The sequence below is a fragment of the Monodelphis domestica genome, chromosome 3, assembly GCF_027887165.1.
Source record: "Monodelphis domestica isolate mMonDom1 chromosome 3, mMonDom1.pri, whole genome shotgun sequence".
Lineage (NCBI taxonomy): Eukaryota > Metazoa > Chordata > Mammalia > Didelphimorphia > Didelphidae > Monodelphis > Monodelphis domestica.
Window position 1 is genome coordinate 476,578,246 of NC_077229.1, and position 17,477 is coordinate 476,595,722.

At 38.1% G+C, this 17,477-nt stretch overlaps 2 protein-coding genes across 15 annotated transcripts in view; one reads left to right on the forward strand and one right to left on the reverse strand.

Moving 5' to 3' along the window:
• Window positions 1-16,458, reverse strand: part of SKIC3 (SKI3 subunit of superkiller complex) — a 137,867-nt gene extending 121,409 nt beyond the window's left edge. Inside the window, exons 1-6 of one of the 9 annotated variants that reach the window (XM_056824662.1) lie at window positions 16,320-16,458; window positions 15,687-15,767; window positions 9,688-9,760; window positions 7,201-7,359; window positions 6,132-6,220; window positions 1,402-1,492 (exon numbers count right to left, since the gene is read on the reverse strand). In XM_056824662.1, coding sequence (XP_056680640.1) covers window positions 1,402-1,491 — 90 coding nt within the window. In that variant the 5' untranslated portion in view covers window position 1,492; window positions 6,132-6,220; window positions 7,201-7,359; ... (1 more) ...; window positions 15,687-15,767; window positions 16,320-16,458. Of the gene's footprint in view, window positions 1-1,401; window positions 1,493-6,131; window positions 6,221-7,200; window positions 7,360-9,687; window positions 9,761-15,686 lie in introns of all 9 variants that reach the window. The other 8 variants (XM_056824660.1, XM_007487272.3, XM_056824664.1 and 5 more) reach the window with 8 other exon arrangements.
• Window positions 16,459-16,562: 104 nt separating this feature from the next.
• ARSK (arylsulfatase family member K) overlaps window positions 16,563-17,477 on the forward strand; it is a 69,238-nt gene continuing 68,323 nt past the window's right edge. For 5 of the 6 annotated variants that reach the window (XM_016431565.2, XM_001364779.5, XM_007487276.3 and 2 more), the window contains exon 1: window positions 16,563-16,799. In XM_016431565.2, the coding sequence (XP_016287051.1) occupies window positions 16,563-16,799 (237 nt within the window). Of the gene's footprint in view, window positions 16,800-16,927; window positions 17,071-17,477 lie in introns of those variants that run through there. The other variant, XM_056824670.1, reaches the window with a different exon arrangement.

A 17,477-nucleotide genomic window follows, 5' to 3' on the forward strand; every position in this document is an offset into this window, starting at 1 on the left:
ACCTGACAGTGACTAGCCCAGTCTGACTAGAGCACAAAAATACATAATAGAGAACAGCACAATAAAAGAAGCCTAACTGTGAAAGCCCCTGCATGCCAGAATAAGAAATCTATACTTTATGCTAAAAACAAGAGGGAGTCATTAGGATTTTTGTGGCCAGAAAAGTACATGATCCCAGGCAGTATCTCTTGTGGAAATGTAATCTGGCAGTTTCCTCAGCAGCCACACACACAGCTATGTAGAGGTTAGCACTTTTAGCACAGTTCAGGAATGTTCATCAAGATTAGAATCAAAATATATGATTGCCATGTGTCTAACTGGCCCTAAGTTTTCATTTCTGGCCATTTCACTTTTAGGTACAGGGTATCTACAACATATTAACTTGTTAGTAAAGGTAAAAATCATAAGACAAATGCACGTGAAGATTTCTATGAACCTGTGATGTTTGGAAAAACCTACAAAACAGAAAATAGAGTACCATCACCTACTGTCCCACAAACACAAAGACAGTTTAAAGGAGCCAATTGTGAGACCTTCTTGCTTGGGGGCCAGATTTACAGGACTTTCCCTCTAAGAACTTATCACATTAACCTACCCTCAGTAGCTGAAACAATGGCACAGTCCTCCATTACTACTGAGAGTTCAAGGAAATGAGAGCCATCATCAAGGTTCCTTTCCCATTACCTGAATCACTCCCATGGACTTTCCATTCCTAGAATAAAAAAAAAGTCTCATCCTGGTTCCCAAACCTAAAACTCTAAATGGAAGCTTCATGGCCTCACAAGAATGCTATCTTATTTGAGCCTCACAACAACCATGGGAAGTAGATACTAATATTACCCTCATTTACATATGAGGAAACTGAGGCAGGCAACGGGTAAGTCACTTGCCTAGGATCAGAGAGGTAATAAGTATCTGAGGCATGATGACAACTTGGGTCTTTCTGACTCCAAGTCAACACTATTATTCTACCCAGTCACCTCCAACTTCCAAAAGGAAGCAGTGTCACACTGCATACAAGCAATAAAAATTCCTAACTCCATATAACATAGTAAAATGTTCATTCAACTGAATAAAATACTACATGTACATGATTATATGAGGAAACTGTCACAACTATGAAACATCTAAGCAACTCCATTAGGCTGTGAGCTCACTGAGAGCAGGAACTAGTTGTTTTGGTTTTTTTGCTTTAGTTATATCTCTGGTGTTTAGCACAGTGCCTTTAAGAGCCACAAGAAGTTCCTAAAAAGTGCTAGCTGACTGAGGTATCTTTTTTGGCAAATTGGATGAACAGCTTTTCCTAAAACTATATCTGATCAATTCATATATAAACTCACAGACAGTGCATATAAATTGATTATACAATTCATTTTAGTAAAATTGGAAAGTTTCTATTACCTTACAATGTTTTAAAGCTTCTTTATATTCTTTGTTTCTTATTGCATCTCTGGCACTTTTCAATGCTGTCTTCACCTGCTTGTTTGACATCCTATTAAAATAATAAGCAGAAATGCTATTACAATAATATTCCACATACTCGGGAGATAGAATTCCAGCCACTTTAACTTATACAATACAGTGTGTCAACACTGCTTGACACATGGGTTGATGGGGATATGATTGGGGATGTAGACTCTAAACAATCTCCCTAGTACAATTATCAATAATATGGAAATAGATCTTGATCAATGATACATGTAAAACCCAGTGGAATTGTGCATCAACTACAGGGAAGGGGAAGAACATGAATCATGTAACCATGGAAAAATTTCCTAAATTAATTAAATAAAATTTTTCTGTTGAAAAATTAAATAAATAAAATAAAGGTTAATTTAACAAACTTGGTTATTTGGTTTCCCCTGGCAACCATCATTTTTAATAAAGTTACACTGTACAGCAACCAGAAACATGCAGCAATGTGGAAGTAACAGTATAAATATCTTATACATCCTTGTTCTGTGACAATAGGTTATTAAACACGATTTAACATTTTCTTGATAATTCTTTTCTTGATAATTCAGTCATCATTATGAACTTAAATTACACAAAAATATTATCAGGTTATCAAGTATATAAAAGACTGCTTATTCTCATATTAACATTCATGTTATTCTTTTCTAGTTCCTAAAGGGCAAAAGAGAAAATTTCCACAGAATTTCCAAGTTGGAAGAACACTCAGTAGTCAACTACTCCTATCCATACCTAAAAAGAAACCCCACTAAACTATACCCAAAATATAGTCAAGAGGTTAGAAAAATTACTTTTTTTTTTAAACCCTTACCTTCCATCTTGAAGTCAATACTGTGTATTGGCTTCAAGGCAGAAGAGTGGTAAGGGGTAGCTAGGCAATGGAGGTTAAGTGACTTGCCCAGGGTCACACAGCTGGGAAGTGTCTGAGGTCACATTTGAACCCAGGACCTCCCGTCTCTAGGTCTGGCTCTCAATCCACTGAGCTACCCAGCTGCCCCCCAAAAATTGCTTTTTAAGAAGCTTTTCATCAAAAATGGTAAAGATTTTAAAAATCAGGATGCATTAAAAAGGAAGGACCTTATGATATGGAAATGGGTATAGAAAATCAAAATTGTAAGGAGTTATTCCATTTAATGAGAAAATTCTTCCTCAAAATGCTGTATTCACTTATCTAAAACTCCTCACCTGGATTACCTCCACTCCACCCCCACCTAAACACATAACATTTTTGGCTCTAAATGCATTAAAAATTATTGCCAATCTCTTATCTGCATAAATTCTTCAGGGAGAAATGTTAAAGGGGAGCCAGAGATGAATTGTGACTTTCCTAGGGGATTAAACACTCAAAGAGAACTTACCACATAAATATGATTTAAGTCATAAGATATATTGTAAAATTAACTGAAATAGATTTTAATTTGTCATATCTGAGCCTGGAGATTTGCACTTCTATTTTAGCAGCTATACTACCTAAGAAACTTCACAGCTTTATGTGACAGAAAGAAGTGTAACTTGAGAAAATAACTTGAAGCCAAAAAAGAATTCACATGTTGTTATTTTTCAATTCACTATACTTACCATAAAGCTGAGTTCAAACCACTTGGAGCACAGCTCTGTCCTTGGCCTGGTTATTATTGATATTTTATCAACAACTTGGATAAAAGTATGACAGGCTTAGCAAAATGCAAAGAAAAATTAAGGAATGGGGAGAATAACTAATATAGAGTAAGAGTGGCAGACCTAAGTACCTTAAGGAGGCTAAAATCAAAGATAAAATTTAACAGGGATAAATTTATAGGCTTATGCCTAGGTTTACCATCTACACTAGCACAGGGATCAATCAATCAACAGGCACTTATTAAGCATTGACAATAACTCAAATGCTGCATTAAGCACTGGGTTTGCAAAAACAAAAAATAAACTGGTCTGCACTCTCCAAGAGATTACATTCTATCTGGGGAGAAAACTTATCCATAATTCTATTTGGAATAACTATATTTCATTTCAAGTAGGGCACTAGCAAATGGGAATCTGAGTAAAAGATTTAGGATCTGAGCTGAGTTGGGGAAAAAAGGAAAAGATTTTACCAGGCAGAGAGAGAAGAGAATGCCATATTCTAGGCATGAAGCCAGCGATGCAAAGACAAAAAGGCAAGAAAGGGAGTGTCATGTATGAGAAAGAGCAAGAATTTAGAATATGGAAAGCAGAGTAATGTATAACCAAACTGGAAAGGTAAGTTAATACTAGGCTGGGAAGAGTTTTAGAAGCCAAATAAAGTTTATATTATCCTTAAGGCAATTATCATGGGGAAGCATGTGGCTAAAAAGCATTTCAGACAGACCTATGAGTTGTAGTACGTTATAAAATTAAATGAACTACCAGTATGGTCCAATAAGCTAATGTGATCTTAAGTGACAGTGTTCATGGTTAATTTAGCCTCATTGAGTTATATCAGACAAGTAGGTATGTAGGAAACAACCCTGGACTTAGATCAGAAGATGTGGACCTAAATCCTAGTTTAATCTCATGTGTAAGATGGGATCAGAGGATACATGGCTAGCATATATGTTTGAAGTCATTTAGTTCAACTTCTTTATTTTACAGAGGAGGAAACATAATCAAAAAGGTTAAGTGACTTGCTCAATGTCATATGTACAATTTAGTGGCAATCAGAATCTGAACCCCAGATCCTTTGACTCCAATTTTTGTTCTATTTCTAATATAGTGAATAGTTTCTTGACATAAGTTCTTTTTGGGGGAGGGAGTAGGGTGGGCATCTTTTATTCCAAGTACTTCATATGGGATCATCATCGCTTCCAATTTCCACACCAAGATACTGAAAGCATAAAACTTGTAAGCAATTTAGTAGTTGCCAAAGAGTCAATTCACAAAACCAGAAACAAGAGTTAGAAATATAAACATAGTCAAGAAATTATTTTTACTAGGAAATTAATAAATGGGCAAGACTTCCTTCTCTTCTTCTATATATAAAGCAACAGAGAACATATGTTGATTAAGTATCATAATTAAGGCTCAAACTATTATTAACCATGTAGTTTCAACCACAAAATAGCCCTAATTAAACAACTAGGTCTCAATGAGAAAAAAAAATTATGTAACAGATCAAAAGGACAATCTGATGTGAAAATTAATATACTTAATCAAATTATATAACCAAAGTAGAATATATTACTATCCATAAAGAGTCAGAAAAATAGCAAAATTCCTGAAAAGTCCTAGCTATCTTTTATTACGTGTTGTAAATGTAGATAGAATTCAGAGAAGTCTGGATGGCAGTCTTCAATTCTGCCTGATCTAATGATGCTCAAGACTCATTTTTGCTATTGATACCTATATACAATACCTACTTATTTAAAACTTATGGCTAGACCATCAGGAAGAATTATGGTTTGAATTCACATATCAAGAACATTCACAAATCCAGTAGATTCTGGAGAATCTGCCAGCATAATGTGTATCCAGGCCAGGCTCCCGAGGTTGAAGACAGTGCCTTACACCCTCACTGCTGCTCTGCTCTTCTCTTGGGCCTGCCTATCCCAGGGCTTCAAACACATGGCCGGGGAAAAAATGGCCTTCTTAAGACCCCTGGCCCTCGCCCTGTATATAAACTATAGGGTCTATAGGACCACTATTTTGGGACTGAGTGCCCAGGAGGTACACAGTACTAGTCATGGCATCTCCATTTTCTCTGCCCTATTCCTCCAGGAAGTGGGGAACGGGAGTGGGGGAGAGAAGATTAAGATCAACAGGGTCACATTTTCCCTCCCTCCAGTTTTTCTAAAATAATTCCTGAATAAACTAGAAGGCATAATTTCTATATTAAAGCAAGAAGGCTGGCCCGCAGCCTTCCAACGAAAGAAAAGATAGAAAGCTGACCTTGGGGAAGGACTACAGTCGAGGAGATGGACAAGAAACAGGCAGATACACACGTAATATTTGACAATGGAGCTCCACAGAAAAAGCCCCCACCACTTAGCTATCAGGAGGACATGATACCACTAAGCAGTCCTAAATTAACAACATGTGGAAATTGGAGTATAGACATTAGCTGAGAGGAAAACTCGGTCTTTTAGAGTGAATACTCTAAATCCAGACCTGCTCTGGTATTAGGATTAGAAAGATAATAAGAAAGGATAGAGAGAGGAAGTTAAAGAGTGAGCTTAGCCAGAGGCTAAGTTCCAGGAACTACAGAGATAGGTGAGAGGTGATGGGGCAAGAGAGCTGGCCTTCTGCTGAGCTCCTATTTATTACCATTGAGATGCAAATGTGCACAATACATAGGGATGAGTGCAAAGTGTATTATCATTGGTTAAGGACAAGGTATAGGTGTGGTTTGTCTCAGCCAGGTGAGCACAAAGAAACCTGATTTCCTGCCTAACCTGGGGAACCCTGGGATCCAGGGTCAAAGGCTTTACTAGCCATGCGCAAGACTGAGCATGCTCTCTTCTAAGACAATCTTTACATTCTAACTGTTTCCCTTGTCCATAGATAGGTGTGGACTGCTACATATATAAATGTGAGTTGTTAATACTATACCCAATTCTGAGTTTCGCACTGTAGTAGAAAGGCCACTGAAAGGGAAGCGACATTAAGCCATAAGCTGCATTAGTTGGAAAAGCTAATCTAATGGTGATTACCTGGAAGAAAGGAGCAGAATCTAAACAGCTGTCCTCAGATAGTAAAAGATTGTCAGGTGGCAGAGGGATTAGCTTTGTTATACTTGGCCCTATAGAGAAAACCAAGAACAACAGGGAGATTTTTAAAGAGCTGCAAATTTTAACTTCTTAGTAATTAGAGCTATTGAAAAATGAAAAGGGTTGATTCTGGACTACAAAGTTCTCCATCATTTCAAGAAAAGGCTTAAAAGCCACTTACTACATTTAGGGAACTTAATTTGTACTTTGGGTAAGGGCTAAAGTTTATTGAGATGACTTCTGAAGACTTTTCCACATCTAGATATTATATTTTTCTTTTTCTACTACCACAATTTCTTAAAAATCACATATATTTCCCAATTTTGCTTCAATTTTCCATCTCTCCCTTCCAAAAACTCCCATTTATAAAGGTAAATAAACTCAGAGCCAAGACTAACATGGACCAGGATTTTACCTATTAAAATTCTATGTTGGCACACACTACTATGCTATTTTGTTTAACAGATTTAAGTATCTTGTCTCTGAAGAGTTCAAAATATGAAATAATTCATCTGCTTCCAAAAATAAACATTTTATTCCTAATCAACAAAATCTACTCCATTATCCATTTCCACTAATAATGCCTTGGATTTATATAGTGCCTATCCTTCAACATTTCACACACATTTAGGTTATTTACCTTGAAAACATGATTGAGAAGTAAACTGGGACCAATTTTGTGTCAGACCAAATTTTGGATAGGTATAAGATGGAACAAGTTTACAATCAATTTTTTTTTTTAAATAAACCCTTACCTTCCATCTTGTATTGGTTCCAAGACAGAAGAGTGGTAAGGGCTAAGCAATGGGGGTTAAGTGACTTGCCCAGGGTCACACAGCTGGGAAGTATCTGAGGCCACATTTGAACCTAGGACCTCCCATCTCTAGCCCTGGCTCTCAATCCACTGAGCTACCCAGCTGCCCCAGCAATGAGACTTTTTGCATGGCTACAATTAGACATATAATTTTTTTTTAATTCTAAATGAATGGTAATTTTTACATAATGATCTTACCTGACAATTGTCTTGACTCAAATGTTTAAGTGTAGTTGTCAGATTCTCTTTTTTTTTAAAGACTATAAATCTTGATTGGAGAGGCCAGTAAATTTTAATGTTAAACTCACTCTAAAATTTCTTCAAGCCAAAGATTCCTTTGGTAAAAATAGCTGCAAACTAAGAAAAACAATAGTTATTATTTTTTATTTTTCTGATAAATAGTGCTGAATAACTAGCAAATTGGAAGGAAAATTTTTAAATGATTAAATGGCAAAATGGAAGGGGCCTTTTTAAAAGGCTCAAAATTTATAAGAAAAAACACCAAGGAAAATAAATAGAACACATGAATTGCAGAAATTCTCTAATCCATTCCCTGATACATGGCCACCAAGTTCCTTCCTTTCTATTCCTCTTATCATTATCACCTGTGTTTTAAGACTTTCTGCCTGGTACACTGAAAGAACAATGATCTCGTCTCTTCCCTCCTCCAATCCATTCTACACATAACTGTCACAAACTAATATATAGATACCGCTTCCACAGCCAGACTTTACCCATCTCAGTTTTGATATTCATGGGTCCAAATAAGAAATTATAAGGGAATTTTTTGGAAGTTTTTCAGAAGTTGTAGACAATACTCAAAGACCAGCAGACAACACATAAAAAGTTTAGAACTCAGAAATGAACAAAATATATGTATAGTATTGTATAATAGTAACATATTTTATCTTCTAATACCACAAATAGACATAATTTCTTTTCTCAAGATTGTTGTGAGGATCAAACAAGATAATGTATTTGTAAAATATTTTAGGTACCATATGTCACTTATTACTGGTATTGGGTGATTAAAAAAGACATGAAGCTTCCCATCAAAAGACATGAAAAAACCCAAGGAGTTTCCCATTGAAAGATATAATACAGAGAACAGCTGGGTGGCTCAGTGGATTGAGAGCAGGTCTAGAGACAGTGGGTCCTGGGTTCAAATCTGGCCTAAGACACTTCCCAGCTGTGTGGCCTTGGGCAAGTCACTTAACCTCCATTGCCTAGCCCTTACTACTCACTACTCTTCTGCCTTGGAACCAATACATAGTACTGATTTTAAGACGGAAGGTAAGGGTTTAGAAAAAAAGATATAATACATATCTGAAAGCATTTTTGAACAATAAAATATTAAACTATATGGTACTTAGAGAGAAAGAGATCTCTAAGGGCTAGAGTAAACATAAAAACATTTCACAGAGAGGAAAAAATTCAATTATACCTAAAGAAATTAATAGGATTTGTCTTTTCAGAGGGAAGGGTGAAGAACAGCCAATGTGGCAAATGAGCCCAAATAGACATGTCAATGAATGTGGAATTCATCAGACAGTGAAAAAACCAGTCTAAGGAAGATGGAGCCAAATTATTGAAGTCCTCAAAAGTCAGAAAATAAAAATGTAATATATAATAGTTTTATATAATTGTCAATAGTGAGCCAGAAGTTCTTACTTAAGTAACATGTAAAATCCTCTAAAAAGTTAGGAAAAATAGTTATTTGAGGAGGGAGAAAAAACAAACAACTCAAGAGAATCAGGAAAGGTTTCATGAAGAAGCTAGATTGAGTCTTGAAAGATTCAATGAATACAAGAAGCAAAAATAAGGAAAGGCACTTTGGACATGGGGGACAGCATCTATACAAAGCAAGAGAGATGGGAGGTGGAAAGCCAAGTGTAGGTTCCAGCTAAGAGGCCAATATGGCTAAAAGAGAAAATGTGTGAACAGAAATTATATGAATTAGGTCTAGAACGAAACACTTGAGGCATATTGTAGAGAACTTTAAATAAAGACTGAGAAGTTGGCATTTTTTCATAGAAGCAATAAGCCACTGAACATTTTGAGCAGAAAATAATATGGTGAGATCCATGTCTTAGAAAGATAAGCAATTTGGCAGCAATAGGAGAAGAGATAGGGAAGACTGGAAGCACGGAGACTAACCAGGAGTTAATAGTGGCCATTATGTAATAATAATAATAATAATAATAATAGTTAACTCTCATGTAGCACTTACAATGTGGCAGGCATTATGCTAAGTACTTTACAATAATCTCAATTGATCCTCACAACAACCCTGTGCTATTACTATCACCATTCTACAGATTAGGGGCAAACAAAGCTTAAGAGACTTGCTCAGAGGAGCATAGTTAATATGTGTTTGGGGCAGGTTCAAACCAGTCATTCAAATTCCCAGCCCTACACATTACCCTCTATTACCAATGGTCAATAAAGGTAGAATCAATCAGATAATAAATAATTAGATGTGGAGTTTGAGGAGAGTCAAGACTGACTCTAATATATGTAACAGGGAAATATCTAACTCTATGCCTGGACCATGGGGGCCACAGAACCCGCCATGCAAGTCCTTTCACTCAAGGAATTTAGTGTTTATAAGGAGACAAGATTACATATTTAATTTAAACCTTTTTTGCTAAAATGTAAAGATCATGAAGTAGTCTAAGTACTTACCTTTGGACCACTATCACTTCTATCTTTTATCTTGCTGGACAGAATTTCAGACCAAATTTCATCCATCCTTCATCTAATTAAATGTGACAAGATATTACTTCAAGATCCTAAAACCTACCATTTCGATTTTTCTTCAAAATTGATTAAATTAACTGATTCTCTAATTTAAAGTAGCTAAGTAATTAAAACAAACTATAATAAGAAAAGTAGTATATGGGTCAAAGCTTCATTCCGGATTTTCTCATTAAGCCTTGGCCTCCTTCTCACTCTGGAACATCCCTCAACCCTTCAGCATCCTTCTGCCCCTGGTGAACTCCTCCCAAGCCAACCAAACTTCTTTCCTCTCTGAGTTCTAATTTTGATTCCCAGGATATGACCCTGTGTGAGTACCTGCTGTGAGAAGGCAGGGAGATTTTAGATTGTCCAGGATTTTTCTGTTTGTGCTAAGCATGTACCTGGCATATAGTAAGCACTTTACTTAAATGCTTATGGTTGCCTTTTAAAGTATACCAAGGACTCAGTCAACAAACTATAAAGTAAAAAATAATACAAACAACTGATCCATTTATACTTTTTGTTTTTTTGTTTGTTTGTTTTTTAACCGAAGACTTAGATTATACTTGGGCAACAGTAAACAAAGGAAAGAACTCTCCATTTGGAATCAAGAAGACTCCTGGCTAGATTCAAATCTTGGCTCTGCCACTTATCACCTAGGTTACCTTGGTGAAATCACTTTACCTGCCTATGTATTTCCTCATTTGTAAAATGAGGTTAGGACTAGATGATAAGTGAAGTCTCTTACAGTCCAAAATCTAAGATCACATATAAACTCAGAAATAATCAACCTTCTCTCATTGTATTTCAGTTTAATTCAATAAGTACCTATTAATGTCTGCCATGTGTCAGGCATTATGCTATATATCAAGGATAAAAGCAAAAACAAAAGTGTCTGCTCTTAAGTAAAAATTCACAGAAAAACTTAAGGGAATAAAAATATATAGAAAGTAATTTGAGAGGGAAGAGGGGAAACACTAAAACTGGGAGGTCATCAGTTCTTAGAGTAGCTGGCATCTGTGCTATTCTCTATAGAACAAGGATTCTATGTGGTGGAACAAAGAAGGTTGAGCTTTCAAAGCCCCAAATTACATGCTGTACCAAGGGGTAGAAGGCTGGGTATAGAAAACAGCAAATAGAACAGCTGAGCTGAATGGTAGAGGGAATAGTAAAGTAACACTGGAAAGAGAGAATAAAAAGCCAGATTGTGAAGAGCTTTAAATGCCCAATAGAGGAGTTTGTATTTTATCTTAGGGTAAGGGGGAGCCACTGAAACTTTCTGAGGAGATAAAAACTGGCTTATGCTTTAGGAAAACAATTTTAGCAGACACAAAAGTGGATGAGAGGAAAAATCAAAACTAATTAGGAGTTTACTACAGTAATACAGAGAAAAGAGGAGGATCCAATGAGGGTGATATCCATATGAATGGAAAGAAGAGGAAAGTTGGGTACAAGGGATGTAGTAGGGATAGAATTGATAGGACAGGGGAGAACAGAGTGGCTCTAACACTTCTCACCTGGGTTACCTAGTACTAGATGATCACTGAAGTCCCTTACATTTCAAAATCTAAGATCACATACACACACAGAAATTATCAGCCTTCTCCCATTGTATTTCAGTTCAATTCAACATGAGTGACATGAAAGAGTTGAGGGACAAGCTTCCAGATCATGTGGAAAAGGAAGGAAAAGAATCAAGAGAACACATAACAGGTCTTCATCAGAAACTGAAGCAAAATCAAAGGGATTTGAAATGAAAATTTGAAATGAAATTTTAAGACAAATGACTCCAATTTTCCCAGTAAAGCTCTTCTCCTAAGAAGGGAAGAGACGGTCTAAGTAGATGAAGAAAGATTTAGAAAAACTATTGGGTGTTGTACAAGTGAATTTTGGAGAAATAAAAGTAATGCCATGCATGGGTAAAGACCCAGCTGAGATTAAAGTTATATAGTGCACTGGTCACTACTTTTGTACTAGTTGGAAGGAGCTATGTAATACAATGGACAGAGTACTGAGTCTGGAATCAGGAATACCTGAGTTCAAATCTGGCCTCAGACCTAATAGCTGTATGACACTGTCAAGTCACTTAACCTCTGATTGTCTCAGTTTCTCCATCTATAAAATGGGGATAATATTAGCAGCTACCTGGAAGGTGTGTGAGGAAAAATAGTTCCACCAACTTTCCACCACAGCCTGGCATTCCCTGACCACTGCTGTTTTCAACCTATGTTGCCTGTGTTAGGCATCTGGCATCATCCTAAACATCTCTAGCACCCTGAAATCAGTCTGAACATGAGTGTGCTATGCTGCTACGGAGGGAGGAGCTAGTTGAATTTAAAAAGCTACATGCAAGAGAAAGGGCTATTGGCTTCCGGGACAGAGAAAGATGCAGGAGGTGCTTGCTGGGGTAAGGAGGTTTAGGCCTTAGTCAGCAAAATAGAGGCTCATTCTTTCCTTTCTGATTAAGAAATAATAAAAATCCACTGCCAGTCTCATATTTTTAATCATAACAAAAGGTTTTTGTGAAGATCAAATGAGACATTTATAAAGTACTTAGCACAGTGCCCAGCAAACACTAAGTACAATATAAATACTTATTTCCTTCCTCCTGTAAGTTTCTATAGCTCCATTCAAGTAGGAGCAGAAAGGGTAGATGATTGCAATAATGTGGGGTTCCCCGCCCACATGCATCTGTTGTTTAAAAAAAAATAAAGAAAAATTTTAAAAAATAAATAAATAATGTGAGGTTAAATTTCCAAAGAGATAAACAGCAGTAGGACAAAGAGGTAAAGGATTCCAGGAGAAAGAGCAATGTGGACTACTAAAGTTCATACTTTTACCTATGAAAATAGTAAATGGAACAAAGAGAGATCAAAGTCAGTGTCATGGACTTAGAAGGCAAGAAAGAGTGGACAAGTGAAGACATTACATTTATCCCTATAAAATGTTATCTCATTAGATTCTAGCCTGTAAAAGATCTTTTTTGGATTCCCACTTTATCATTCAAGATTTAGCTATCCTAGCTTTCTATCATCTGCAAATATGACAAGTGAGCAATCTATGCTCTCTCTACTCACTTCCCCTTCCTACCTCCCTTCTTCCCGAAGAAGGCCTCCTTCCTTCTGAAGGAGACCTTACTAATTCCCTGAGCTGCTGGTGCTTTCCCTCTGAGATTATCTCCAATTTACACTACATGCTTTATATATATATATATATATATAAATAGAGAGAGAGAGAGAGAGAGAGAGAGAGAAAGAGAGAGAGAGAGAGAGAGAGACAGATAGATATACACATAGTTATTTACATGTTGTCTTCTCCTTGGATGAACTGATGCAGAATAAAATGAGCAAAACCAAGAGGGCAATTTAATCCAATAACAACATGGTAAACACAGCTCTGATAAATTTTAAGAATTCTGACCAATGTAATGGCCTATCATAATTTCAAAGGCCCAAAGATGAACTATGCTTCCCACCCCTTCTTACAGAGAAGAGATATTCAAGACGGAAAATGAGACATCAATTTTAAGATATGGAAAATTAGGGAACATATTTTACTAGACTATATGTATTTGTCACAATGATTTTATTTTTCTTTTAAGTGGGAAGGGAGAAAGTGTTTGTTATATGAAAAATAAAATGAAAAATTGTCTTTCCCATCAGAACACTCTCCTTCAGGGTAGGAACTTGGTCTTGGAAAAGTGGACAAGTGAAAATTTTACATTTATCCATATTAAATGTTATCTGTCTTGCCCCAGAATTTAGTAAAATGCCTAGAGCTTACTAGCCCCTAATAAACGCTTGGTAACAAAGACTGATAAAAATGTTAAAACACAGGGGCAAGCACAGATTTGCTCAGGTTTTCCTCTAAAAAAACCTCCTTCCAGAGGGCAGCTGGGTAGCTCTGTGCATTGAGAGCTAGGCCTAGAGACAGGAAGTCCTAGGTTCAAATCCAGCCTCAGACACTTCCCAGCTGTGTGACCCTGGGCAAGTCACTTGACCCCTACTGCCTAGCCCTTACCACTCTTCTGCCTTGGAGCCAATACACATTATTGACTCCAAGACGGAAGGTAAGGGTTTAATGAATGAATGAATGAATGAATGAATGAATGAATAAAAAATAAAAATCTCCTTCCAAGCTGCCATGAACTACACCAAAGACAGATGATATTAACCCTTAAAAATTTTGTATCCGGGGGCAGCTGGGTGGCTCAGTGGATTGAGAGTCAGGCCTAGAGATGGGAGGTCCTGGGTTCAAATCTGGCCTCAGACACTTCCCAGCTGTGTGACCCTGGGCAAGTCACTTGACCCCCATTGCCTAGCCCTCTTCTGCCTTGAAGCCAATACACAGTATTGACTTCAAGATGGAAGGTAAGGGTTTAAAAAAAAAATTTGTATCCACCTAGCTCTAGCCACCTTTCTACCATATCCAATAAAAATAACATGAAAACTTTGTCAAATACTTTACTAAAATCTAGGTAAACCATATGTACAAAATTCCTCAGCTCTTAACAGCCTGATATCCTTGTTTAAAAAAATGGAAATAAGAGTATCTTGACATAATCTGTCTTATTTTGTTTCTTACCTTTTAACTGTTTTATTGATATATTTTATCTGTCCATTACAGTAATTTCCCATTCATTTGCTTTCTGTAAATTTTTTCAAATACTTTCAAAATATTCACTAACCATTATTTGAATAATTCATTTCAAAGTTCTGGCTCAATTGCTTTTATTTTGTATACTATATTTTTTTCTTGAAAATTGGGATGCTTTCACTTCTCTAGTACTACAGTACCTCTCTTGTTCTCTGTATCTCAAAAATCACTGACACTGCCTCAACAATCATATTTGACCTTTTTTTTTTAATTATACAAGCATGTAGTTCATCTGGTCTAGTTAACTTGAACTCAAAAACAGCTAAATACTTAGTGTCTCCTTGCTAATATTTCCTTGCCTGTTTGTCACTTTCCTTCTGTCTTTTTCAGTCAAAGAACCTTAGTTTTAGTAAAGAGAAGCAAAATCAGAACTAAGCAGTGTTGCCTTATCAATCCTGTCATTATAGTTCTAAAATCCTAAGGCAATCTTACACATTCTAAGATTTCCTTATTAGCATCAAGCATTCAAGGCAGTACCATTCTTCATATTATTCTTACAAACAACCTAGGTCTTTTGATTCATGTAGTATTAGAGCTACTAGGTACCACTAGGTATTATGTGGTAATATATAAGTGCTAGGTAATACTGGGTATTATCAGGTGGACAGGTAATATCAGAAGCAGAACTTGAATCCACATTTTCTTGCTTCAGTCAGTGCTATTTCTATTTCACCAGGTTTCCCTGATATTTTCAAACATGAGGTTTAAAAACAGCTGTTTAAAAGAACCAATCTTTTTTTTTTCCTTTTTCGAGTTGGAAGGAAGCAATGTAATTTCTCGGAGAATCATTTATTCATTGGTAAAACGGGAATAACAACTCACAGACGGGCATTAGCATGTTGTGGATAGAAATATGACTCAGAATCAGTAAGATCTGGATGGAAACATATTGGATTTGTCAATATATGAGTCATTTTATTTCACATTGCATTTTTTCTCACCCAAGAACTCCTACATCACTGAAATGGATCAGATTTGGAATGGGAAGGGCAGCTACAGTTCAAACCAGAAGGCCTCATTTTCCAGATAAATAATCTCAGGCCTACTAAGGTTAAGCGACTTGCCCAGGGTCACACAGCTACCAAATCTGAGTCTGAGTCAAGATTTGAAGCAGGTCTTTGTGACTTATCACTACACTACACATCCACTACACCAAGCTGTCCTACCCATCTCTCAAAAAAAGACACCACCACTCAATAATGATAATGTTTGTAAAACTGAATGTGAACTATAACTATTAGTAATCATTTAAAACTACTGGGACCTGGCACAATTTACAAGCCACGTACCTGAAACTAAGATAAGGAGTCAGAAATGCCAGAGCTCTGCTTCCTTCTGCATCTTTCCAGGGAAGAAAGTTCAAGGAGAAGCTGTATCAACAAAAGAATGACTTTCTGAACCAACGTCAGATAAGGAAACGTCACATAATAGCTCACGTTTGTGGATACAGCGTTTTGCTCTGCCCTCAACAACCCTATGAGATGGTAGAGGTGTCACATAATCGAGCATTTCTTCCTAGAAATGGAGGGGGTGTCTTCTTCCTGTGCCACCCTTATTCCCTGTATTCTTACACCTGGAAGGATGTACCCCCAACCCCGGGGTGGGGGAAGCCGTCTCCGGAGCGGGAGGGGAATCCCTGCAGTCGGAGGCTGCCAGCGGTGTCTGCGGATTCGGGGAGTGGCATGGGGGGAGTTCCAGAGGCGGCCCTCCAACTCCTACCCCATTCAAAGCCTTTGGCAGGCGGCCCACCGCCACCTCAGCGTGTCCTCCCCACAGCCGGCTCATGCTTCCCTTAGAATCACAAGGGGAACGGCGGTCGGATCCTCTCTTTAGTCCCCCTACGCTGGACTGGATGCCCCCAATAAAAGTCCCAAACCCATTCCCTGCCAAGAAGACCCCAATTCATTTTTTTCCACATCTACCTTCCTCCAGCCGCCTTCTGCCCAAGGGTCAAGGCGCATGCGCATTTCCTCAGAGCAGACCACGTGATCCAATCCAGCCGTAGAATGAACCACTACGGGCAGAAGAATGGGAGGGGAAGCGAACAAGGTCCCGGCCTAGTCACGTCAGACGCTTGATGGAAGTTGTAGTTCTGCCCCTCCCCCTGTATCGTAAAGTGGTTCATTCAAAGGAAGAGGGCCTGAAGTAGCGGTACTCTTCCTGGGATGAGGGTTCGACCCGGCCCCCGCCTGGGGATGCGCTTTGGGTTGGGGCCTGGGGCGAAGAAGGGGAGGGTGAGCCCTACGGGTCTCGCTGGGGCTATGCCATGGTGGTCTCTAGGTGTGGTCCTGATGGTGACTACTTCCGCGGATCTGGCTCTGACCGCCCCAGCCCTTTGGGCAGGTGGACTGGAGGAGAGAGGGGGCCCACCTAATGTGGTGCTGGTGATGAGCGATTCTTTCGTAAGTACCAGGCCGAGATAGGACTCCCTTCCCTTCCTTGCGCCTGCGCTGCTGCTGGCCAAAGGGCGCCCCCTGCGAGCGGGAGGGCGAGGAAGGCACCGGGTACCCGCGTCGCAGCCCAGACCCACCGGACTGGGGAGAAACTCTTGAGAGCCTCAAGCTAAACCCCACCCCCACTTGTGATCTCACTGCAAATTAGAAAGTGTGCACGTCCTGGAAGGATTTTTCTGACCTGTTTAAACTGCAGCCGCTCTTGAGGAAATGCTACGGGGTCTGTAGTGATATTTTGCTCTTTCACTAATTCAGGAATGTTAACTTTGCAAATGATTGAAATTGTCTTTTTGGAAAATAATAAACAGAAACAGCTTCTTGCGTTCCCCCAGCTCCATGTCCTTAGGACCTTCCTCTACTCTGCTTAGATAGCTCTTGACCCCTTTTTAATAAGAAAGGCTGATATTGGACTAAATTGGCCCAAGTTTGGTTCCTGGTTCTGCCACTTTCGAAATGACCTTGTTTAGGCAAGTTGTTTTGTCTCTGTAGTCCCCACTTGTAAAATAGGGGCTAAGAGGTGTTCACATGAATACGTGCCTATAAAGCAAATCAAGTCAACAAGCATTTATTAAGTATAAACTTTGTGCCAGACAGTATACCAAATCTGGGAATACAAAGAGGGCAAAA